Here is a 21,601-nt window from a genome sequence, read left to right on the forward strand (position 1 = left end):
ATTAGTTTAGCGTTTTTGTTAGGGTGTTACGAACCAGCTTGATCCGATCTGAAACAGTTCTGGACTTGATTAGGCTCGTAACTTCCGACGAAAGCTGCGGATAATCTAATCATTAGATCTTCTTGAATTTTGTATATGTTGTTGCTCTTGAAAAGTACTTTCCAACAAATCCAAGATCACAAGGTTTGGATGGCTAGATCTTGAAATGTCGGTTGAACAATGGCCGAAGGTCAGATAAACCCTAGCTTGATAGCCCTTCAATAGCTAGATAGGTGCTAGGTTAATTTCTTGGTGTGAAGGGGGAAGAGTTGCTGTAGAAGAGGGAGTTACAAATTAGAGGAAGCCAACCAAAGACTTGGGGAGAGGGCGCCAATGGGGAGATAAAGGCAAAAGCCAATTTGAATTATCAGATTCTTTTTTTTTTCAATTAGGATTTTCTCTACATATTTATAGAGGCTAACCCTAGAGACATAAACAATTACCAATCTTTCTTATTTTTTCGGATTAACCCTTCATTTCACTGTGGATAGATTCCGAATTTGGAGAAGTTGTGAATACCAAAATTATAGATATGGAGGTTGACGATCTTATCAAAATAGTTTGATATTATTCAAATGTTTGTAGAATATTATGTGAATATTTTTTCAAAACTACACAGAATTGAATTTAACTAATTAAATAAAATCATAACCTACTAAGGCTCTAATTAAATCAAATAACCAAATAAGATAATTAGACTCAATACATTGAGTCCAATCTCTTTTTGATGTGATCTGATCTGACCCGATTTATACCGTAGGCTCAGAGTGAATTAGACTTATTTGATAATAAATTTGATAGATAGTCTATTTCAATAAAAAAATAAAAAAAGTTTAGCTCGGTCAAGAGTCGAAACAAAGGCCCAAGTCAAGCATTGCCTACTTATTTTTAAAGGAATTTATTATAAAAAATCATACTTTTTTATTTTATTATTAATAAAATCAAATTAGGATAAATTATAATTTATCGTTTATACTTTTAGTTTTTAAATGCAAAATATTCTATTTTCTATGAGCTTTTGTAAGTTTAATAATTTCCCTAAATTTTTGTATATTATGAATTTTAGTTAGCTAAATATAATGATACTTACTGGAAGAATGACTTTTTCAAAGCACAAAAGTATATCAATATTAATTCCTTGAGTTGACTTAAGAAAAAAATTATATTTAATCATAATTTTTTATAGAGTATTTGATCCAACTTGACCACTTCACAAATTTGTTTGTCAATAAACTTATTATCTATAAGAGTTTTTTAAACACCTTAGTTGTCAATTTCATTTTTATTGACTCCTTACAAAAAAAATGCTAAACTTATTAATATTTACGAAATAACTAAAGTTACTGCATATAATCTAAAATATAAAACATTGATATTATTAGTATTTATTTCCTAGAATTAGTATATCTTTCCCCAAGAATTATATACAAATATAAAGATATATGAGGAGAATGAAAAGGGCAAAAATATTTGATTTCATTTTTTATATCTGAATTTAATATATGTTTTCTTAATTTTATCCAATTGTAACGGTGATAAACATATCTACTAATAGATAAATATAAATCAAAGAATAATTTTCCCATCATTTATACATATTTTAATTTCTAAATTGCCTTATTGTGTTACAATTCAACCACATAGGTTAAGTCGAATCAAGTTGAGTCGAGTTAAGTTACAAATTAGCTTTATCTTCTTATTTGATTTTTCAAATAAATCGGATAATCCGCATGTAGATCCGATCCGCTATAAAATTTTACTCTTATAAATAGGAGTTGACATTTGTTGATTATAATCATGGAATGAATCTGATTTTAGCCAAATATTCATTATCGTCTTTATATTTTATTTTAGTCGTTAGATCGCCTTTATCTTCTAGGAATAAATCATAGCCGTAGAAGAATCCCAACCTTCTAAACCTTAGTCACCTTCTTGCTCCAGCAGCCACCCTACTATACGGCCATCCACCACCACCCTTGGCCGTTCGCCACCCTCCGATGGCCGCTGCAACATTGGTTATTTATCGTTTTGCCTTATCTGACCTTGCTCCACTATTTTAACAATAACTTTCCATCCGAATTTTTAATTGACTTCATTCAATAGACATTAGATTCGAAACTTTTGAGATTATTATCCCTCAAAAATCTTCGGATCATCCTATGGACAGATCGTTCCAGATCTAGTCTGTAAAATTGGTATTAGAGCCGACGTTCTTTGAACAATGGTTATTACGCAATCAAAGACGAACGAGAAAGGAGCGACCATGAAAGACTAGGAACTCATCTCCGTTCATGTGGGAGTTTCTCCGGGGTTTCCACGACCACCAATAGCCACGGCTAGCTTCCTCAGGCCAACTGCCAACTAGTGGTGGCCGCCATAGCTATCGACGATCGTCGAGTAGTCGAACTTGACAGCCATCACCGTGGGAAGCTATCTCTACGTCGGGGTGGCTCTGTTGAGGCTTCTCGCCACTGCCTCTCCTCTATAGTGGGGCCAATGGTCCCTTCCGTAGCCACCGGGGGTCGAAGGACCTACCGGCGACCCACAACCGAACCCTGCCGCCCACCTCCATGCAACCTGTGGCGGCGCCCCTAGGTCGAATTCCAAATTACACCCTAGGGTTAGGGTTAGGTTATTTGAATGAAGATGATAAAGTAAATGATTTTCAAGGCAAGCCAAGTTTTCACGAACCAGTTCAACCATCTCGTGCGGACTAGTTTGGAACCCATGAGCATGACCTTGAGCACAAGTACGAGCTTGAGGATAAATGGTGGAATGACCCGGTGGGCCTTGCGTCATTAGACTGAGCCAAACCAGCGTGCAACCTGGGTGCATCATGAGCCAAACCCATGGGCCTATGATCCACGTGACTAGCCTCGACCACAAGGTCACTTCGCTAGCAACAATAGACCAAATATTAGGATCCAAGCTCGGACCGTTAAGCTTAATTTTCCAAAATTTTCTAGAGGAGACCCACTAGATTAGACCTATCTAATGGAACATTTTTTCACATACCATGGAGGGTGTGGCAATTAGATGGTACCAGTCGGCTAAGTGGACTCGACCATTCGAGTCTTGGCAGCACTTTACGGATGCAATTTATGTTCGGTTCAGTCCGACCTAGTAAGAGGACTTCAAACCATGTTGACTAAGCTGACTCAGTCAACAACAGTTTGAGCTTACCAGGAGGAGTTCGAGCGAATATGCAACCAAGTCACTAACTGTTCTAATTTGACCCTAATGAGTACCTTCATTAGTGGGCTCAGGCCTAACATTCAGGCTGAGGTTAAGGCTTTGAGGCTTACTACTTCTGATGAGGCATTCTCTTTAGCTGTTCTAATGGAGTCTAAGTTGGATCAACGAAATCAGATCCGCAAGAAGGAGAGAAGAAAGACGGTCTAATCCCATGGCCCATTAGAGACGACATCTAACTCGACTCAGCCTGCACCGACGGCTCAGCCTAATCGACAAATGATATCGCACTGCTTAGGTACCCAACGACTTGGAAGAGCGCCAAAAAAGGACTTGTGTTTTTACTATAATGACCGATTTATCCCCGATCATAGATGCAAGCGCCAGCCAGTCCACGCCATGTCCCTAGGTGGACTCAAGGAAAATGAACCTGAATCCACTAATTAGCACGACAAGTTGTACGAATACAAGGACATGAAAAACTACAGTCACCTTGAAGACAAGGAGTCGAAAGTGTGGTGGATTGTTACGATCCGACCACAAGGGTTAAGTCGATTTTAGTCAAATTAGTTAGTTAGCTTTATCTTCTTGTTTAAATTGTAAATAAATTGGATAATCCGCTTGTGGATCCGATCCACTAGGAAATTTTACTCCTATAAATAGAAGTGGATATATGTTGATAATAATTATGGAATGAATCTAATTTTAGCCAAATATTCCTTATCGTCTTTATTTAGATCGCATTTATCTTTTAGAAGTAGATCATAACCGTAGAAGCATCCCAACCTTCTAAACCCTAGCCACATTCTTCCTCTAGTAGCCACCCTACTATACGGCTATTCACCACCACCCTTAACCGTTCGTCATCCTCTAACAACCACTACAACGTCGGTTATTTATCATTCTGCTCTATCTAACCTTGCTACACTATTTTAACCATAACTTTTTATTTAAATCTCTGATTGACAACATTCCAAAGCCATTAGATTCGAAACCTTTGAGATTATTATCCCTTAAGATCTCAAGATCATACTATGAACGGATCGTTCCAAATTTGATCCATAACATATTGATCAGCGTTTTTATATTGGCGTGTTTACAATAGATCTCTTTTACTATTTGTTAGCACATGTCATACTATTGTTACATGAGAATGATGAGCTAAAATTTGAAATGATATGAGCCGATAATTCTTTATAGGTAGGAGCTGCAAAAATTAACTTGAACTAATAATCATCTTTTGAATAAGTTTATGATAGTCTAATCAAGTTCAGATCGTAAATAAGTTAATCAATCTATCTCAATTATTAAACGGATCGTATTAGTATTTATTACCTTATTCTGTTTAATTTATTTATAACTCGCTCCGACAACTCATTTATGATACGATAATTCGTTTATGACTCAATTAACACATTTATAACATGAATAATTTTATATATAATCTAAAAAATTATTTATAATTTGAATAACTTATATAAATTATGATAATTTGTGTCACCTGATAACCCTTATAACACATTTAATAAACATGCTATGCTTATATTAGAAATTCCATCCCATTTAATAAACAAATCATATCTATATTTGTATTATTACGCGATCCAACTTGAAACTAATTTAACTCGAATCCGACTAACCCGATTCGATTGTCGCCCGTACCGTCTCAAAGATGGTCAATTTGGGCTAGCTAATCGGATGGTCAATTGTGTGCGTTAGAAATGAATCACAATTTTGCCATCGATATTTGAATGAATCACAATTTTGCCCCAGACAATTCTAGCAGATCGCGTGCGTAACACGTGCAAACATCACGATCTAAAGAGAACCGGATGCAAAGTCGCCAAGGTATTAAATCTAGAATTAGATTACATCGTAAGTAGTTCTTTCTAACGAGAGAGAGAGAGAGAGAGAGAGCAACTATGGCGGCCGTCGATCCCGTCGTCCTCGATCTTGTCGACTTCCTTAACGCCTGCCCCACGGCTTTCCACGCCGTTGGTAATTCTCAAACTCCGCTAAAAAAAGATCTTTTTAGAAGGCATTCTGTTCGGCAAAATGCCTTGAAGAAACCAAAAGGGAGTTATACAGTTCTATCATATGTTTTCCGCTGCTAAAAGATGATAATTTTATAGCGGAGGCGAAGAGTCGCTTGAAGCAAGCTGGGTTCGAGCAGGTTTCTGAGAGGGAGGACTGGAAGTTGGAAGTCGGGCACAAATACTTCTTCACCAGAAACCACTCGACTATCATAGCGTTTGCCATCGGGAAGAAGTGGGTTCATCATTTAAGTAGAAAGAAATTATTTTGGGGAAAAATTTGTTCTTTTGTTTGGATTCTGCCATTAAAGATGCGATCTTATGTCTCTCGGTGTGTAAAAGAAAGTTTGGTTGTCTTGGATTTTAGATATGTTGCTGGGAATGGATTCCATATCGTCGGAGCACACACCGATAGTCCGTGCCTCAAAGTCAAGCCTGTGTCCAAGGTAAACTTTTGATTTTGGCGAACACCATTGTTTGGACAGTTGAAAATATAGATTGACCTGATTTGAATCACAGTTTTTTTTTTTTTTACTCTTTTTAAACTGATGAACAATATCAATAGAGTTGGAAATTTTTTATACTCTAAAGACAGAAAGATATGAGTTTGAATATGGAGGAAGGGAAAGAGCAGAGAAGGATTGATGGTGGAAGAAATTATTGGAATTGGTGGGGGTCCTGGGGGAAAGATATCAAAGAAGGAAACTCGGTTTGTGGATTAAGTTTCTAATTAATGAAAACTCACTTCATCAGGTTACAAAGGGAGGATATCTTGAGGTCGGCGTCCAGACATATGGGGGTGGTTTGTGGCACACCTGGTTTGATCGGGACTTAACACTAGCAGGGAGAGTGATTGTAAGAGAAAATAAGGAGGGATCAGTCTCCTACTCACATAGGCTTGTAAGGATTCAGGAGCCTATAATGAGGATCCCGACTTTGGCTATTCATCTGGACAGGTAAGTATCATCCTTTGAGTGTATAAGGTAGGAAAACCAGGTTGGCGACTTTGTGTTATGTCGTTCTTGCTATTTCGTACCTTTTCTTTCCTGTCTACTGTTGTAAGATTTAGTATATACTTTAATAAGTATTAAAGAAGAAGAAAAGTTGCATAAGCTTTAAATGCAGTAAAAGAATGAATGAAAAACTATCTTCTTCTGTGGGATGTTATTCATTGTCTGATTAGTAGTTTCTACTTTTACGTCATTTTCCTTATATAATTTATAGGGGCGTCACAGAAGGGTTCAAGGTTAACACTCACAATCATCTTCTCCCTGTGCTAGCAACATCGGTTAAGGTGATCTAAATGCATTCTTGTTTGAATTTCTCTTGAGTCTTGACAAATACTGAATTTTATTTGCAAACATCCATCTGTATGCTCTAATATTTCACAGAAATGTTGTTCACAAGGAATATGATGGTTATCTCTACTTTTTTCTGTTAAATTTACTTCTTTTGGATGACACCTTGTTGAAAGATGCTTGTTTATCTATGATATATTTATCATCTGAATCAAGGCTGAGATGACATGCAGAAAATTTATTGCCTCATCTATTGGTGCAAAATGCTCTCAGATATTAATCTTTCACCACTATTAATGCAGCCAAAATACTAGTCAGACTAAAGTTTTTTTGTGTGTGTGGAAAGTTGTAATTCTCAAGTATGTCATTGTTGATACTGGCAGTATATATATGATAAAAAATTGCTATCCTGTTCATTAATACGATAAAGAGAATAGTGAGCTTGAAGATTTTGGACAAGACTAGTGAGATTAAATTTCTTCTTGATGATTAAAGCAAATATGAATAGTGTACTACTGAGTACCGATACTGATAATTATGAACTTACAATTTGATAACTTTATGCTGTAAGAATTCTAGTATTTCACAATATTTTCCTGCTCTGGTAATAAGCCTGTATTTTAAAGACCTCATTGTTGCCAAAACTGAAATTAGACATTATGTGTTCTGAGAATAGTAAAAGCCGAATTGTATATTTTAGCATGTTTATACTGTTTTCTTGCCCTTCTGAGGTGTTTCGGTGAATATTTTAGAAGTTTGTTGCAAATTGTTCCTGAAATTCTGGAAGACTTGAGTTGTATAGTTTGCTTTCATAGCAATTACTGATTCTATTGGCCATGCTTGAAGGGTGAGATTCAGAAACTAGTAGGAGAAAATGGCCCTGCTGAATCCAGTGAGAAAAAGAATGTCGAGGACATGAAACATCATTCAGTGTTATTGCAGGTATCTCAGAAAAGTTTCAGCTTTGTTTTCTTTGTCCTTGTTAAGCATAATTACTTTCATATCTTGAAAATACTGTTATGAAGCTATTGGTGAAATTGTTTTTTTTTTAATTGAGGAAACAAAAATCCATAATGTGCATCAATTCTGCCTTGCAACAGTTGATTTCGGAACAGGTATGCTGTGAACCTGATGAAATATGCGATTTTGAGCTGCAAGTTTGTGATACTCAACCAAGCATTGTAGGAGGTGCTATGAAAGAGTTTATATTCTCAGGAAGGCTTGACAACCTTTGCATGTCATTTTGCTCTCTAAAGGTCTGTATTCTTCTGCATTTGAACAGCTAAAAGTAGATAAAACCCGGTTGATCTGTAGAATCCATAATGGGTTCTAATGTGTATGATTCAAATGTCAAATTAGTAATTGCATTTTGCAGAGCTTCATGATATGTTTATTTAAGAATACTTTTAGACTGTTGAGGCTTTGTTTTACCCTCAAATTCTACAGGATAATTGATAACATTGTCTCCGATGCTCTGCTGTGGATCAGTTTTGTCATATTCTTTTTTAATTGTTTTAAGTAAAGTTATCTTTTCTTCACAAAAGTTTGATATGCATCCTTTTATATCTTTAATGCATGTTTTTGTTCTCTCACCTGCGCTTTTTATACAAGATACATCCATTACGGCACTGATGCCTTTTGGTAAGACCGTAAGACACTTCTTTTTCAAATACCTTTTCAGTGTTAGCACTATTTTGTTGCTAGATATGTTCTTGCTATGAAATGTGTTAGCATTTAAGGTTTTATTGTTACAATGTTATAAATGGAAGTGTATCAACATGTGTATCAGATTGTGGCTTTGTAATCTTGTCAGCATGTGCTATCAGAATTTACAATTTTGGAGTCATAGACTCTGGTTTATATCTCAAAATTTCCATTTCACGTGACATAATTCTTCATGACTTAGCTTGAAGTTTTATATTGTGAAAAGCTTGAAAAACTTGTATATCAAAATAAGTTGCTTCAAATGGTGAATATATCTTTGAAACTTTGGAAGTACAACATCTCTCAAAGTAATATAATTCTATTTAGGCAGCTTCACATCTGTCTTGTCAAGAAAAGCATGCAAGCAGATCCTTTCATAATTAAGGGTTTTAAGTCATTGATCGCTATTTCACATCATCCTTGTTCAATGAGAAAAAGTTGTTGCACTTGACAGTGTATAATCAATTTTCTTGCACTGTTTGGATAACTGCAGGAAAGAAGATAGTAGAGGGAAGATGTAGGTTTGCACCTTTTTTTGGAAAAGTATGGAATTAGAATGCACAATAAGTAGGAGGGAGTCTAACATATTTTTCTTACAAAAAATAACTAATAAGAAAAGAATCTTGAGAATTGAAGAGATATATGTATAAAATCTGGTGGACAAACAAAGAAATGGGGTCGACACAATCCTCTTTATGTATGTAAAAGTGTATTAGAGAGGTAAATTGAATAAAATGTAGAAAAATGCAATATAATGTGTTCAGTTTTGAAGAGATACACACTGCAAATAGACATAGGTTTAAAAAGTGACTGTGTTAGAGTTGGTGTGGGTAAATCGCCCTTATGCACATGCATTATGCCGTCCTTATATATGGTTGGACAGCATGTGAGCCGCATGTGGACAAGCTAGGTGCCTATGCATATATGCCCTCATATGGAACTCTTGAATTCAGGATGAAACTCTTGGATTTTATTACTTTGTGAAGAAAGAGCATCTAGGATTTGCATAGAGAAAATAAATCTTGCACAACATAGAGTATTTATTTTTCAGACATCATGAATCTTAAGAGTTTTGGATTAGGTTTTACACTTCTATTTCTTCACTAGTCAAAGGCATCAGTGCACCAAGCACCGGTAAGACAAACCTGCTTATAAATGCTTACAGTGCCAATGGTATTGGCATTGACATTTGCCTTTGAGGTCTCTTAGCTAGTTATTGTATACCTTCTCGATATCTTAATCTTCTAATAAAGTTTATCACTTACAAGCAGCAGTTTTATCTCCGTCTTTTCTTTCAGGCACTGATAGACTCAAGCTGTTCAGAAAGTTCTCTTGATGATGAATCTGGTGTGAGGATGGTGGCATTATTTGATCATGAGGAGGTGGGATCTAACTCAGCACAAGGAGCTGGTTCTCCTGCCATGTTGGATGCCCTGTCAAGAATAACCACATTCTTCAGCCCTTCAGATTCCAAGGTAGCCTTTTTTGTCTACATTTGACCAAATACCTTTAGATATTACTTAGAGTTAGGCCTATTCATTTGATATTGTCTTGTATCCCTTTGTGTCCGGCATCTCACTGTTTCAGGCTCCTCGAGAACTCAGCACATTTTAGTTTTAAGTATTGATAGGCTTAACAAAGCATAACAAACAACTGTGTGACAACCAACAAACCTAATGGTCAAAGAAAAACACATCCATATCATCAATCAAGGTGAAACTCAGAATTTAGTAGGTCATCATGTCAGGTAGAATTTTGGGTACTTTTCTTTGGTCACATTAGATGGCCTACATGATATTAAATTGTTAATGACTTGTTCAGTTGTTTGTGAGTTTTTCAGTAAAATGGAAGGTATTATATGATAGTCTAATATTTCCTTTGACGGTTTTGAAAGGTGTTCACTGAGGTTGCAGAAATTTTATAGTTATATAACAAATATTGACACAAGCTGCTTTTCAGTTGCTTGAAAGGACAATTCAGAGAAGCTTCCTGGTGTCTGCAGATATGGCACATGCTTTACATCCCAATTACATGGTACGGTTTGCTTCTTTGGTTCATAAATATATGGTGTATGGATTTGAAGTTTAGAGTTTAGATATTTTAATCATCACATTTGCCTGAAAGTGTATTCATGGACCCTATAGTATTGCATCTGAACATTAGCCAAGACTTTTTATTCATCTAATTGTCTTTGTAGGATAAACATGAGGAGAATCATCAACCCAAACTGCATGGAGGCCTTGTCATTAAGCACAATGCAAATCAGCGTTATGCCACAAATGCTGTAACTTCATTTATATTTCGGGAGATTGCAGAGAAGCACGAGTTACCTATTCAGGTCACTTTTCAAACTTGAGTTTAATGGAGCCATCATCTCTTTTATCTGTGCTTGTGATGCAGGACTCTATTTCATGCTTCTCAACAAATAGTTCGCAAGTTGTAGATTAGAATTGGCAGAATTATCACATATCTTATCCATATTATCCTCACTGCTATCAATTGCAATCTCCATGCCAGCTCTCTAACTTTCCAACTAACCGAGCTTTATTTGGATATATAATGAATTACCTTTACCAGTTCTTCTGCATGTTGGAACTCAAAGCAAGGTCCAAGTATCTGTAATAATATTGGGACCAAGGTTCCAAGTATTGAAATCCGGATTGGGATTGGCCATCCAAAATGTTGATACATATTGACAGTATCGGTCATCCATATCGGTTTATATTTAAATAATTTTTAAAATATAGAAAAATTCTAACTTTTTTAAAATTCATATATACATCTAAAAACTAAAAAATATATATTATTTTCTTATTTTTTTTCTCTTTTTTTCTACCACTCATACTCTCTCCTCTCATACAAATAAAAAAAATTCTTACTATTTTCCTCACTAACTCTCTCTTATCAAACTCTCTCTCCCACTCTCTCTCTTATTGATCTTTTCTCCCACTACCTCTCTCTCTCCCACTACTACTCTCTCTCCCTCTCCCTCACTGACTCCCTTCTCTCTCTCACCGACCCCCTTCTCTCGATCTCTCCCTCTCTAATTCTCTCTCCTCTCTCTCCCACTAACTCTCCCTCTCCCTCACCAACTCCTTTCTCTCTCGGTCTCTCCCTCTTCGATTTTCTCTAGCGATGCTTCTCCGATAAGGTATTTTCTCTTTTTTCTCTCACTTCCTTTGACGAGCTTTCTTTATCTCTCTCTCTCTCTCTCTCTCTCTCTCTCTCTCTCTCTCTCTCTCTCTCTCTCTCTCTCCTCTCTCTCTATTTCTTCCTTTCTTTCTCTTGATTTCAGGCGGCTTTGGTTGATACGGTCGATCTCGACCCAAAACGACTGAAGCCCATAGCTGATCCTAATTCGTTTCAGCCGATCCAATTCGGAATCGGTTAAAACTTGGAACCATGATTGGGACTGGCCGTTCAGAAAAATGATGCATATCGGCTATATTAGAGGGATTGGTTAGTCATTTCAGTATAGGACTTCTTATAAATAATTTAAAATTTATTATAAAATGTTGAAAAATCCTAAAAATATAGAAAAAAGAGTAAATTAAACAAAAATGACACCCATGTGTTTGAACATTAAGAGGAACAAAAATAATTATCTTTTACTCTCTCTTAGGAATTACTTCACTCCACAAACACCTTTGTCAGTCTCTCTATTAACATTTCCCTCTCTATATGGTGGTTTTTTCTAATCTTTTCTAGATTCTAACTCGATCTCTTCTCCCTTCTCTCTCTAGTGGGTTTTCTTTTCTAACTCCCAGTCCATCTCTCATTCCTTCTCTCTACTCTCTAATCTCTCTCTCCCAAGCAAATTGATGCTTCTCTAATGCAAATCCGACCTCTGTTGACGTTTAGTGAAATCCTTTGATGTAGATCCAACTCTGTCGGCCTCTAGCAATCTCAGGTATTCAATTTTTTTCCTTTCTCTCTCTCTCTCTCTCTCTCCCCCCGATAAGCTCTTCAACCTCTTCTCTCTCTGTAGGGCACTCCTTCGCTCTTCCCCCTCTTTCTCTGTTTAACTTAAAAGCAAGTGTTCGATCTAGATTAGGCATTGACTGATCCTGTTGATACCCTACCAAAACTTATTACTAGTCAATGGTCTAGTTTCGAGGTGAGACTAGATAGGCTATGGCGGATCCATATCGGGATTGGCCGACTTGAGTTCAACGCCCGATAAGTCTCTTGCTCAATTAAATGCAAAAAAAAAAAACAAAAAAAAAAAAAACTCCACCCATTTGCGTCTTGTCCACTTAGCCAATTGAAAATATTTCAAACTCAAAATTGATAGGGAGTGTTAGAAACTTAAAATATAGGAACAAAGAACGCTGCGCTCTAATAGCTTAGACTTTTAGACTAACCAGCCAATTAAAATGGTATCAAAGTAATTTTCCTTGAGGCATAAAGTGGAGGAGCCGCACATCTTGTTATCTATCATCTACACACACGCAATATATAGGGGACATGTGAGAGGGCATGTTAAAGACATGATATACAGTGTTGTTCATCTATCTAATAGCTTATACTTATCGTCAACTAATTATCCAATAAGTATGCTTGATCTGATAGTAAACACTTCTTTCCTTTTAACAACAAATAGTATAGTTGAAAACTTGAAATAACAATTTTCATCATGGACTGTTGTACCAGTTGGCACCGTCTCATGTCTCAAATACATGTGCTAGTGAATTATAGGCACCGATATAGGAGGAGTTTCCTAGTGCTCTCTTGTGCCAACCCCAACACTGATAACAACCCATGTTACCCTATGCAATAATATGTCGTACTGACACAGTCATCACTCAATCAGATTGCTAATTAGCACTCCCATGCCACTAACACGACAGGCCTTGATTCTCATATTCTAAATTTTAGATACTTGTGCTGTTTATTTCATTCTGTCTTCCTTTGTGATATCCTATCCCTGATTATAAGCAATTGGGTTGTAGGGATGACTGATGAGCTATGTCCTGTTTTTTGTACCTGTCAAATAACAAAATCATATGGAGTTACTGACACTTAGTATGGCATTACTATTCTACCAAAACCATGATATGATTGTGCACTTGTCTATGAAATGCATCTGTTATTACCCACTTCACCTATAAGTTATCTAGTTGTTCTAGATGCATCTGCTATATTTTGAGAATGTGCACACTTAGCAACTGCCGAGAACATGTCACTGATCCATAATTTTAACCTTGTATTGCTAATTTATTGTTGTCTCCAGAAGAATAATCTATCTCAATTAATTTTTTTTTGCTCCAAATAAGCCTAATGTTGAAAGAATGTCAGTAGCATATATAAATTATGTAAATTTGATCTTAGATTATTATTATTATTTTTTAAGGGAAAGCTTAATGGTGTCCCAATTTAAAATGGTGCCGCTCAAATTCTAACTTGAGATTTCTCATACAAGATGAATCTCTTTAACCATTTGAGAATTGTCTCGTTGTCTAGATTATTATTTTTATTCTGTGCAAATGAATAAAAAGCATTAATTCTTATTATAAGAATCATGTTCAACTTACTGAATGCATGTCTGCATATAATCCTTTTGTATTTTGCTTGCGTTCTCAAATAAATTTTATTGACGCTCCTCTTGCAATACATACTTTCAGGACTTTGTGGTTCGCAATGACATGCCCTGTGGTTCAACCATTGGTCCCATACTGGCAAGTGGTACTGGTATCCGTACTGTCGATGTTGGTGCACCGCAATTATCCATGCATAGCATAAGAGAAATGTGTGCTGTTGATGATGCCAAACATTCCTACGAGCACTTCAAAGCTTACTTCTATGAATTTACAGAATTGAATGCCAAACTTAAAGTCGATTACTAGAATTGCTTAAGGTATAGTCACTTGCTATCTTGTAACACATTACATAGTTTGACACTGATGCAACTGAAAGAGATTAAGAGAGAGAAAATCAACCTATTTGATCTACAGTTGCTTTCTTTATACTTCTAATTATTGATAAACTATGGAGATGAGATGGAGAGTAAACATGGTCAAATTACTTTAATTTCTTATATATCAGGCATGACATGGTGGTATTGTTTTACAAAAGACCTTTAGTTGTCTCCCACCTCAACATCAGCTTTTTAATTTTTATTATGGTCTAATGGGTGACCGGGATATCTCAATTCTGTCTGGATAAGTCACTGTTTTACATTACTTGTTACTAAGCTTGAACTTGGTTTGATCTTTAATTTACTATCTTGAGCTTCTTCTTTTTTCTTTTTCTTTTTGGTCTCAAGACTACATACCACTATCTATCTAGCATTAATAATCCAGCTGACTTACTCTACCAGCTTATAATCTTCAAAAATATTGGTTGATTATAGAAGAAATCAAGCTCCCACTTTTAGATTCTCTTCAAATTTTGTAGTTTTTCTTTTTTCTTTTTCTTTTTTTTTTGGAGAAGATATCCTTTAATGTGGTTTTTTTTTTTCTGAGAGAAGTGAAAACTTAATAATGTGCAAGTTAAATCAGTACCATTGAGATTTGAATCTGGGCCTGTTCATCTTTCATTAAATATTTGAGTGCCATCCTATTGGCATCCTTTTATGTGCTATTTGCTTACTGTTTTCTTTATTTCATTCTTTGCATAATCTCCACCAAATTATTACATAATTGTACAGGTTGCACAAAATGTTATACAGCTGATTGAACAAAGTTGGTCACTGGTTGGCTTTGTACCTGGAACTGTAGAAACTTGCATTTTTTGAGAGCTTCTTTCACTTGTGTATAATAAACCCAGCAGATTGAGAATGCTAATGCAGAAGGAGAAAACAAATACCAGGAGAAAAACCAAACAGCTATTAACACAATTATCCAGGAGGAGACAATAGAACACAGTACACAATCTATGTTACTGAAGTGAAATATCGACACTGGACATCCTGATTCATCCAAAGATAGAAGGTAACGTACTGCCATTGTTGCGAAAAACAGTTAAATAGAGGAAGAAATATGAGCAAGAAAACTTCACTAGTTAAACTGGTAAAATATCTTCCAACATTTTGGGATCAATATATACACCTCCTCTCCAGCAAGTTTACATAGGCGAGGGCTAAAAGAGATTCCTTCTGTTTTTATACTACAAAATCCCCAACCCCACCAACTGAAGAAAGAGGAAGAAACAGATGGTGCTATTTTCCGTTCCTGGTCAAAATTCTGTATCTAGTCAGCTAGTTAGGCAAGAACTATTCCTGTTATCGTGTTTTTGTAAACTGGGACTCTAGTCGAGGAGTTGCTGATATAGTAATGTCATCATAAGGCAAGTCCTGCTGGACGTCGATGAAATCATAGCCCTTCAGAACCTATAAAAGAAAAGAAAAGGAGGTTTATTGAAACAGATATTACTCATGACAGCAATAACAGCAACACTAAGAACGGATGGATGTTGTGGAAAAAGGACGGATACCAGCCTTACCTATGAAGACAACAATTTATTGCTGACAATAAAAAGAAGGAAAAAAGAGTTCAATTGTTCAGCATCACTTTAGATATAGATTTGCCGAAATTAAAAAGAGTACCTGCTGATGGAGAAGGTGGCCTCTGCATCAGGTGATGCTATTTCATTATATAAAACCACAAGGGCCTTCTGCTTACTTAATTGCCAAGGAGTTGCACATGGTGCTTCCTCTACTAACTAGGATGGGTTAGGGCCCTTGAAATGATAAATTAGGGTTAGACCAGAAAATAGAATTAGTTAGCTGATTTGCACCAGGAGGGTAGCAAAATATGACAAAAAAGGTGGCCTCTCGAAAGGGGTAAAATGACTTTGAGAAGACTGATGACAGAATGGAGGGTGATGGAGAAGGTGGCACACTACAATGGAAACCTCAACATAAACTTGGGACGAAGAAGAGTAAAGAAGATCAAAACATTGATTGAATGGGAGGAGAAGAGATGACAAGAGAAGTGGATTTTACAGGATGAGAATGTTGTTTATGTTGGTTATGATTTGGAGATAGTAGTGCATGGCTAATAGTTCTGACTCCTTATTGTCAATTCAATAAAATTAGACAAAATAATGCTAATTGGAAAATGAAGTACAGTAAGTTGCAAAAAAGCCCATATAAGATGCCTTCATGCATGAAAAATGACATACCAACTTTTACCATAGGATTCCATCACAAAATCCACCTTACAATTTTGATCAACATAAACCTTATTAAATAAATCATATTCCTTCAAAATTAGAGTAGAAACATATAAAAAAACATCTCACTTGCCTAAGGAATTGCTTCTGCAATTGGACTATATTTTTTCCATCTCAATTTTCCTTAAATTGTATAAAACAGTTTAACATGAATTGAATCACAAGCTCAATGGGCAACTTGAACTACAGTAGTGAAGAATCATTGTGAAGAAAACATACATACCAGAGTCTCAAAAAAGAATCTAGCACATATTCCTTTTGGTTTCCCTTCTAGAATTTGTGACAAACTCAAAAATCTGTTTTGATCTTCATCTTTAAAATTGAGAAATCTGTTTTGCAGATATTGTGCCACAGCCCTGAACAATTAGATATAACAAGTGTGGTCATGATTTAGAAAAACAAGAATAGAAATTCAGTTGGACCTGGTTCTTTCCCCTACCTAGTTCTGACTGGCCATTCACTACCTGCAAAACAACATGTATAAATGAAAATACTGCAGACCCGATCCATTCACTATTCCATCACACCAAAACAGACCAAAGTTCTACAAGAACACACAAAACAATACCTTGATCAACAACGATGCCTTCATGAGAGACAAGATCCTGTACACAGTATTTACCAAAATTTGCAGTGATATTATGGTTTACAACAACAGCAAGGAGATTGCATCTAAAACTGACAAGGTGCAATGAAGGGGAAAAAAAACTAAACAAGACTCTTACTATATCCAGAAAATTTAAAGCAGCATCTGATGCCTCCATGGAAGTTGCTTCATGCAACTTATTAGCTTTGTCTATTAAATAAGTTTCTGGCGCCAAAGCTTCTGCAACCTTTTCCTGGAACGACTCATTTAAATCAGCAGATTTATCTAGACCACTATTTTGTTGCACATTGTCTGATTGAACACCACGACTTAAAAATATCTCAGCAGCTGAATAATCAGAAACGATATTTCGGAAGAGAGCTTGTAGGTCTGAAGACATACCTGCAGGAAAGTAGAACTATCAATCAGACAGAAGATCAAAATGAAATAATAAACGTACTTAGAAAAGGTAAGATGTTAACTTACAGGTAATTAGAGGGTCCATTAGAGTTTGCTTAATATAAGTAATTCTTTTCTCCTTCCAAGCATCAAGAGAAGTATGAGGTGCTTTCCTCCTTTTCAAAACTAGATTACTTGCATCATGTATTCCCTGCCTCAGGGTCCTGCAATAATTTAGGATAGGTGTCTCCATATAAAAGCCTTCACAAGAAGGAACGGAGAGCAATTTTCCTCATATATTTGCATGCCCAATATAATGAACCTTGTGAAGGCCGGGCAGAGTTAGCGTGCACCTCTGGTGCTCAGATATTTTCTCTGATACATTTTGTTTTCGTACAGTGCACTACTATTACCTTTTATAGACATATCCAAAAGAAAATATGTTTGTAACATGCTTAAGAAAGGATCAGTACACCATCTTTAACTTGCACTTATTATTTTTTTTAAAAAAACTTGCACTTATGTTAAACATTTCCTAAAATTAAGGACCAAGTGAAGTATTACCTAAAATTATTTAATAATAGTTAATAATCCCATTAAAATTGGCTGACAATGAATCACCCTAATCGAAGAGCAACCACAAATTCATGAGTGCAAAATGCATCTTATTCTCAAAAAATAAATAATAATGATCAACTAGTTGATTGAAAATGGTTTTACTTACTCATTTGATAACACTATGCTCTCATCATAAAAGTTCTTTCTTTTCCTCAATCTCAGAGGAGGCTCTCTCTTAGCTGGTGTTCTGACTACAAAATTAGGTGAAACAAGCCCTGGACAAACAAAAAAAAAAAAGCAGTCAAAATCTAACAAAGGTATACTCTCCAGATATACGTAAGGGCATGATTTACATGACGATACCTCTAACATGCATGCATTAACTTCCAAAAAAATACATTTATGAGATTCTACCTGAATCACTTGCTGGATGAGATTTATCAAGAGTCTTGGTTGGAGTTGTCGCCTCTGAAATTTCCACAAGAAGGGTTCCAGACTTTTCATCATTTGATGATAGTTCTTTATGCAAACTTACAGTTCCTGACTGCTCTTTTTGTTCAAATTCTTTTTCTGTAACTCCTGGAAACGGTGTCTTGTTCAACTTCTCCAGATGCACCAGATTTGCTGATTCTCCGTCTACTGTCTCCTGAGCGCCAATACTTTCATGGGCTCCATGTACATCTAAATTCTGGAATTTTGCACGAAGCTTCTCCCTTTTTACAACTAATCTGTTAGTGTATGGCTCACTTATCTCAAGGTCAATATCCATCGCATCAGATAGGAAAGCACTGTTTCACAAACATATTGTTAGACGAGGAATATTTTCTAGATTTTGTCATGAAAAATGCAATAATTCTTTGACATACTTATCTACTGGTGTAAAACAAACAGAATTGAACTCAGCATGAGCAAATCGTTCCCGATGGTAATACTGCTGCCATATATGAAAGAAAACCAATGCTTCAGTCATGTGCACAACTATAAAAATCAACTCTATTTAGTAGGCCGTCAACCACTGATAGCTAGTATTAATGGATGAATGATGAGCGAGGAAATAAATGATCACCTCATTAGAGAGGAAAGTCTGATCCCGCTCATCTACCCAGCTATCTGTTGCAGGAAAAACATTTCAAGAAAGAGTTTATAGAATAATAGAATAACTTTGGGCAACAGAAAAAAATTGGTGTCTTGTATTTATGAAAGTGGACCTCCTATAATTGTGGGCAATTTATTTAGAAATATTGCTTGTGGGTCTTCATAGTTAGAAACAAATTAGAGCACAATGTGGAATAATTGCTGGATGACCATGATAAAGAAAGAAACTGCAGGAATCATACCTTGAAGTGCTGCATGTTCATGGGGTTCAGCTGTATCTCTGGACAAAACCAGGAATATGAATAACTATCTGAAGACAATAGACAGCTAATTTGATCAATGCAAACAACATTTAACTACAGTTTGCTGGTACATACAGTTCATCTGGAATCTCTAGGTCAAAAGAATCAAGCTCAAATGTTCTCGGTACTTCAATAGTTACATGATCAGTTTGTGCACGCATTGCCTCAATCAGTGCTAGGGGAGTTACTTCTCTTGGCAAAGAATCCTTCTGTGGGGCATGCTTAACCTTGTAATGTGATCTTCTAGTTGTTCCCTTTGACACAGTTCGCTGTCTCGGCACAAATGATCTTCCTATATAAGCTAAAGCCTCATTACAGTCATTGTAAAGGAAATCAACTTTCTTTGAGAATATCCGGACGATTCCAAGTAGGAGTTGAGCCATAATCCTATACGAAATTTGGATTTCAGGCATGATCTTATCTGCCCCGAATGAGAACAAGAACCAAACCAGAATCAGTGAGTGGAATTGGAAGTTAATAAGAATGGCAAATTACTAAAAATATCATACTAGCATATGGAAAAATAGAGAAATGTGACATGAAAAGTTAGTGGGCCCTAAAGAATGACCAAGCAGGAAGAGGTCAAGGAGCACAAAGATAAATATCGAGTTTTTTTCGCAAAGTACCTACAGGAAAAAATATTTCCCAAAATACAGTGTTTTTCAAACTATTTTCCCAAACTAATACAATTTTTGTTAGCTTAGGGCCACATGGAGAATCGCTACCTAAGACGGTGATTCTTAGATGATTAATGGGAAATATTTTTCCCCGCGGCGATACTTTGGGAAAAAAAACTCGATAAAAATCTACTCTATATTGAAGTAATGTTAAAATGCTTCTAAACCTACCAGTCCTACAGTACTATATAATAATATCAACATCTCTCTCATAACCTAATCAACTACTCAACCCTGTCACGGAAAAGGAGAGAAAAGGTTAAGGAAAACAGAGCGACAAAAGAAAAAAACCAACTTTTTTGCACTATCGTAGATAGTTTAAAAGAAAGAAAAAACACAACTTTACAGAACTCCACACTGAAATTTCTCACAGGAAGTACCAAAAATTGGTGGGAATCGCTACTAAAAACAACAGATAAGGAAAGGAAGACGGCGTTGGAGGAAGACCAACAAGAGGGAAACCGAAGAAAAGGGAGATTTACCTATGGATGAGGAGATATCGGTGTCGGCAATTTGTTCCTTCTTGAGCTTTTTGAAGCAGTAAGCAGCGACCCAGATGGTGCCCAAAGGCCCGTTCCTCGAGAGAAGCGAGTGTGAGTAGAACATTGCTCCTCTCCTCTCCTCTCTCTCTCTCTCTCTCTCTCTCTCTCTCTCTCTCTCTCAACTCTTTTGTCCCTCTCTCTAAACTCTTTTGTGTGTAAACTCTCTATAACTAGAAACATATAAAAGAGAGAAGAGAGAGAAGAGAGAGAGGAGAGATAGGCTTGCCAAGGAAGGCAGGCAGGGAAGAACGGGCAAGACGGGGAGGGCGAGCACACACAAAAGAAGACGACTATTACCAAATTACCCTTATACTTCAGTTTTGCACTTTGCACCCCAGCCCATGTAGTATTTTAAATATAGGGCATATTATAGTTTACATTTAAGCAGCTAACCCCCTCTATCCCTCTTATTCTCAAACTTATATTATATTATATGCGAGTAATTAGGTCTTTCCACTTCCTTCTTAACGTCTGGCTAATAATTATAACTTGATTTATTCGGACCAAATTAAGTTGATCTATATACTTATTATATTGTTTATTTTCAAATAAAGTCTTCATAATTATATCTAAACCTCCCTTGACTATAGTCCATTTAAAATAGACCCTCTTATTTATTTTGATTATTAGTAAAACCTAATAAATATTTTTTCTCTTTCACTATAAAAACTATTTTACCTTAAAAATTAAAAATAAAATAATTATTTAATATTTTTATTCACACCTTTATTAATTCTGCACCTCTATGAGAAGATTAAATTTCCGATACGACAACGAATAAACTAGTTTCACTATCCTATCGGATCCGATAACGGTAGAATCAACCCTAATATGTGCAATTACTACCCTTTTTATTGGTGGATTATATTTCCATTGTATTTGTTGAATTTGTGAATTTAGAGCTCAATTTGTATTATTTTTATTATTATTATTTTAATTTTTACTGGAGGGCTAGTTTTGTTAATTTTCAAGCTGGCGGTGTCATTTTGGGAAGTGAACGT

At 36.0% G+C, this 21,601-nt stretch overlaps 2 protein-coding genes across 6 annotated transcripts; one reads left to right on the forward strand and one right to left on the reverse strand.

Annotated features, from left to right (window-relative positions):
- Nucleotides 1-5,092: 5,092 nt before the first annotated feature.
- Nucleotides 5,093-14,303, forward strand: LOC140758445 (probable aspartyl aminopeptidase). The gene is made up of 11 exons (XM_073094616.1): nucleotides 5,093-5,229; nucleotides 5,364-5,499; nucleotides 5,632-5,710; nucleotides 6,018-6,220; nucleotides 6,489-6,558; nucleotides 7,409-7,504; nucleotides 7,663-7,818; nucleotides 9,565-9,741; nucleotides 10,226-10,300; nucleotides 10,464-10,604; nucleotides 13,891-14,303. The coding sequence occupies exons 1-11, from the start codon at nucleotides 5,154-5,156 to the stop codon at nucleotides 14,110-14,112; spliced, it is 1,431 nt and encodes a 476-aa protein (XP_072950717.1). The 5' UTR covers nucleotides 5,093-5,153; the 3' UTR covers nucleotides 14,113-14,303.
- A 942-nt stretch (nucleotides 14,304-15,245) lies between these two features.
- LOC140758338 (sister chromatid cohesion 1 protein 2-like) lies at nucleotides 15,246-20,882 on the reverse strand. 5 transcript variants are annotated; one of them, XM_073094458.1, is made up of 13 exons: nucleotides 20,541-20,872; nucleotides 19,457-19,802; nucleotides 19,322-19,359; nucleotides 19,051-19,094; nucleotides 18,851-18,918; nucleotides 18,399-18,772; nucleotides 18,151-18,259; nucleotides 17,514-17,650; nucleotides 17,167-17,429; nucleotides 17,010-17,046; nucleotides 16,881-16,905; nucleotides 16,665-16,797; nucleotides 15,246-15,596 (listed from the first exon to the last, which is right to left on the reverse strand). In XM_073094458.1, exons 1-13 carry the CDS (start codon nucleotides 20,662-20,664, stop codon nucleotides 15,489-15,491), a joined length of 1,806 nt encoding a protein of 601 aa, XP_072950559.1. In that variant the 5' UTR covers nucleotides 20,665-20,872; the 3' UTR covers nucleotides 15,246-15,488. The 5 variants fall into 5 exon arrangements, 4 of the variants coding, with proteins under 4 accessions (XP_072950559.1, XP_072950557.1, XP_072950556.1 ...); XR_012104086.1 differs by having other exon boundaries at nucleotides 15,813-16,797; nucleotides 17,010-17,429; nucleotides 20,541-20,882; XM_073094456.1 differs by having other exon boundaries at nucleotides 17,010-17,429; nucleotides 18,851-18,915; nucleotides 20,541-20,876.
- Between the last annotated feature and the right edge of the window lie 719 nt (nucleotides 20,883-21,601).

The sequence above is a fragment of the Typha angustifolia genome, chromosome 3, assembly GCF_048772165.1.
Source record: "Typha angustifolia cultivar Huaian chromosome 3, ASM4877216v1, whole genome shotgun sequence".
Lineage (NCBI taxonomy): Eukaryota > Viridiplantae > Streptophyta > Magnoliopsida > Poales > Typhaceae > Typha > Typha angustifolia.

Bases quoted from the DNA above. Each gene is read 5' to 3' on its own strand.
- LOC140758445 (XM_073094616.1), top strand. From the start codon at position 5,154: ATGGCGGCCGTCGATCCCGTCGTCCTCGATCTTGTCGACTTCCTTAAC. The intron at 5,711-6,017 runs GTAAACTTTTGA...TCACTTCATCAG, and splicing joins AAGTCAAGCCTGTGTCCAAG to GTTACAAAGGGAGGATATCT. The intron at 6,221-6,488 runs GTAAGTATCATC...TATAATTTATAG, and splicing joins TTGGCTATTCATCTGGACAG to GGGCGTCACAGAAGGGTTCA.
- LOC140758338 (XM_073094455.1), bottom strand. From the start codon at position 20,664: ATGTTCTACTCACACTCGCTTCTCTCGAGGAACGGGCCTTTGGGCACC. The intron at 18,260-18,398 runs GTAGAATCTCAT...TTGTTTGTCCAG, and splicing joins TCATCCAGCAAGTGATTCAG to GGCTTGTTTCACCTAATTTT. The intron at 16,906-17,009 runs GTATTGTTTTGT...GTTGTTTTGCAG, and splicing joins AGGCATCGTTGTTGATCAAG to GTAGTGAATGGCCAGTCAGA.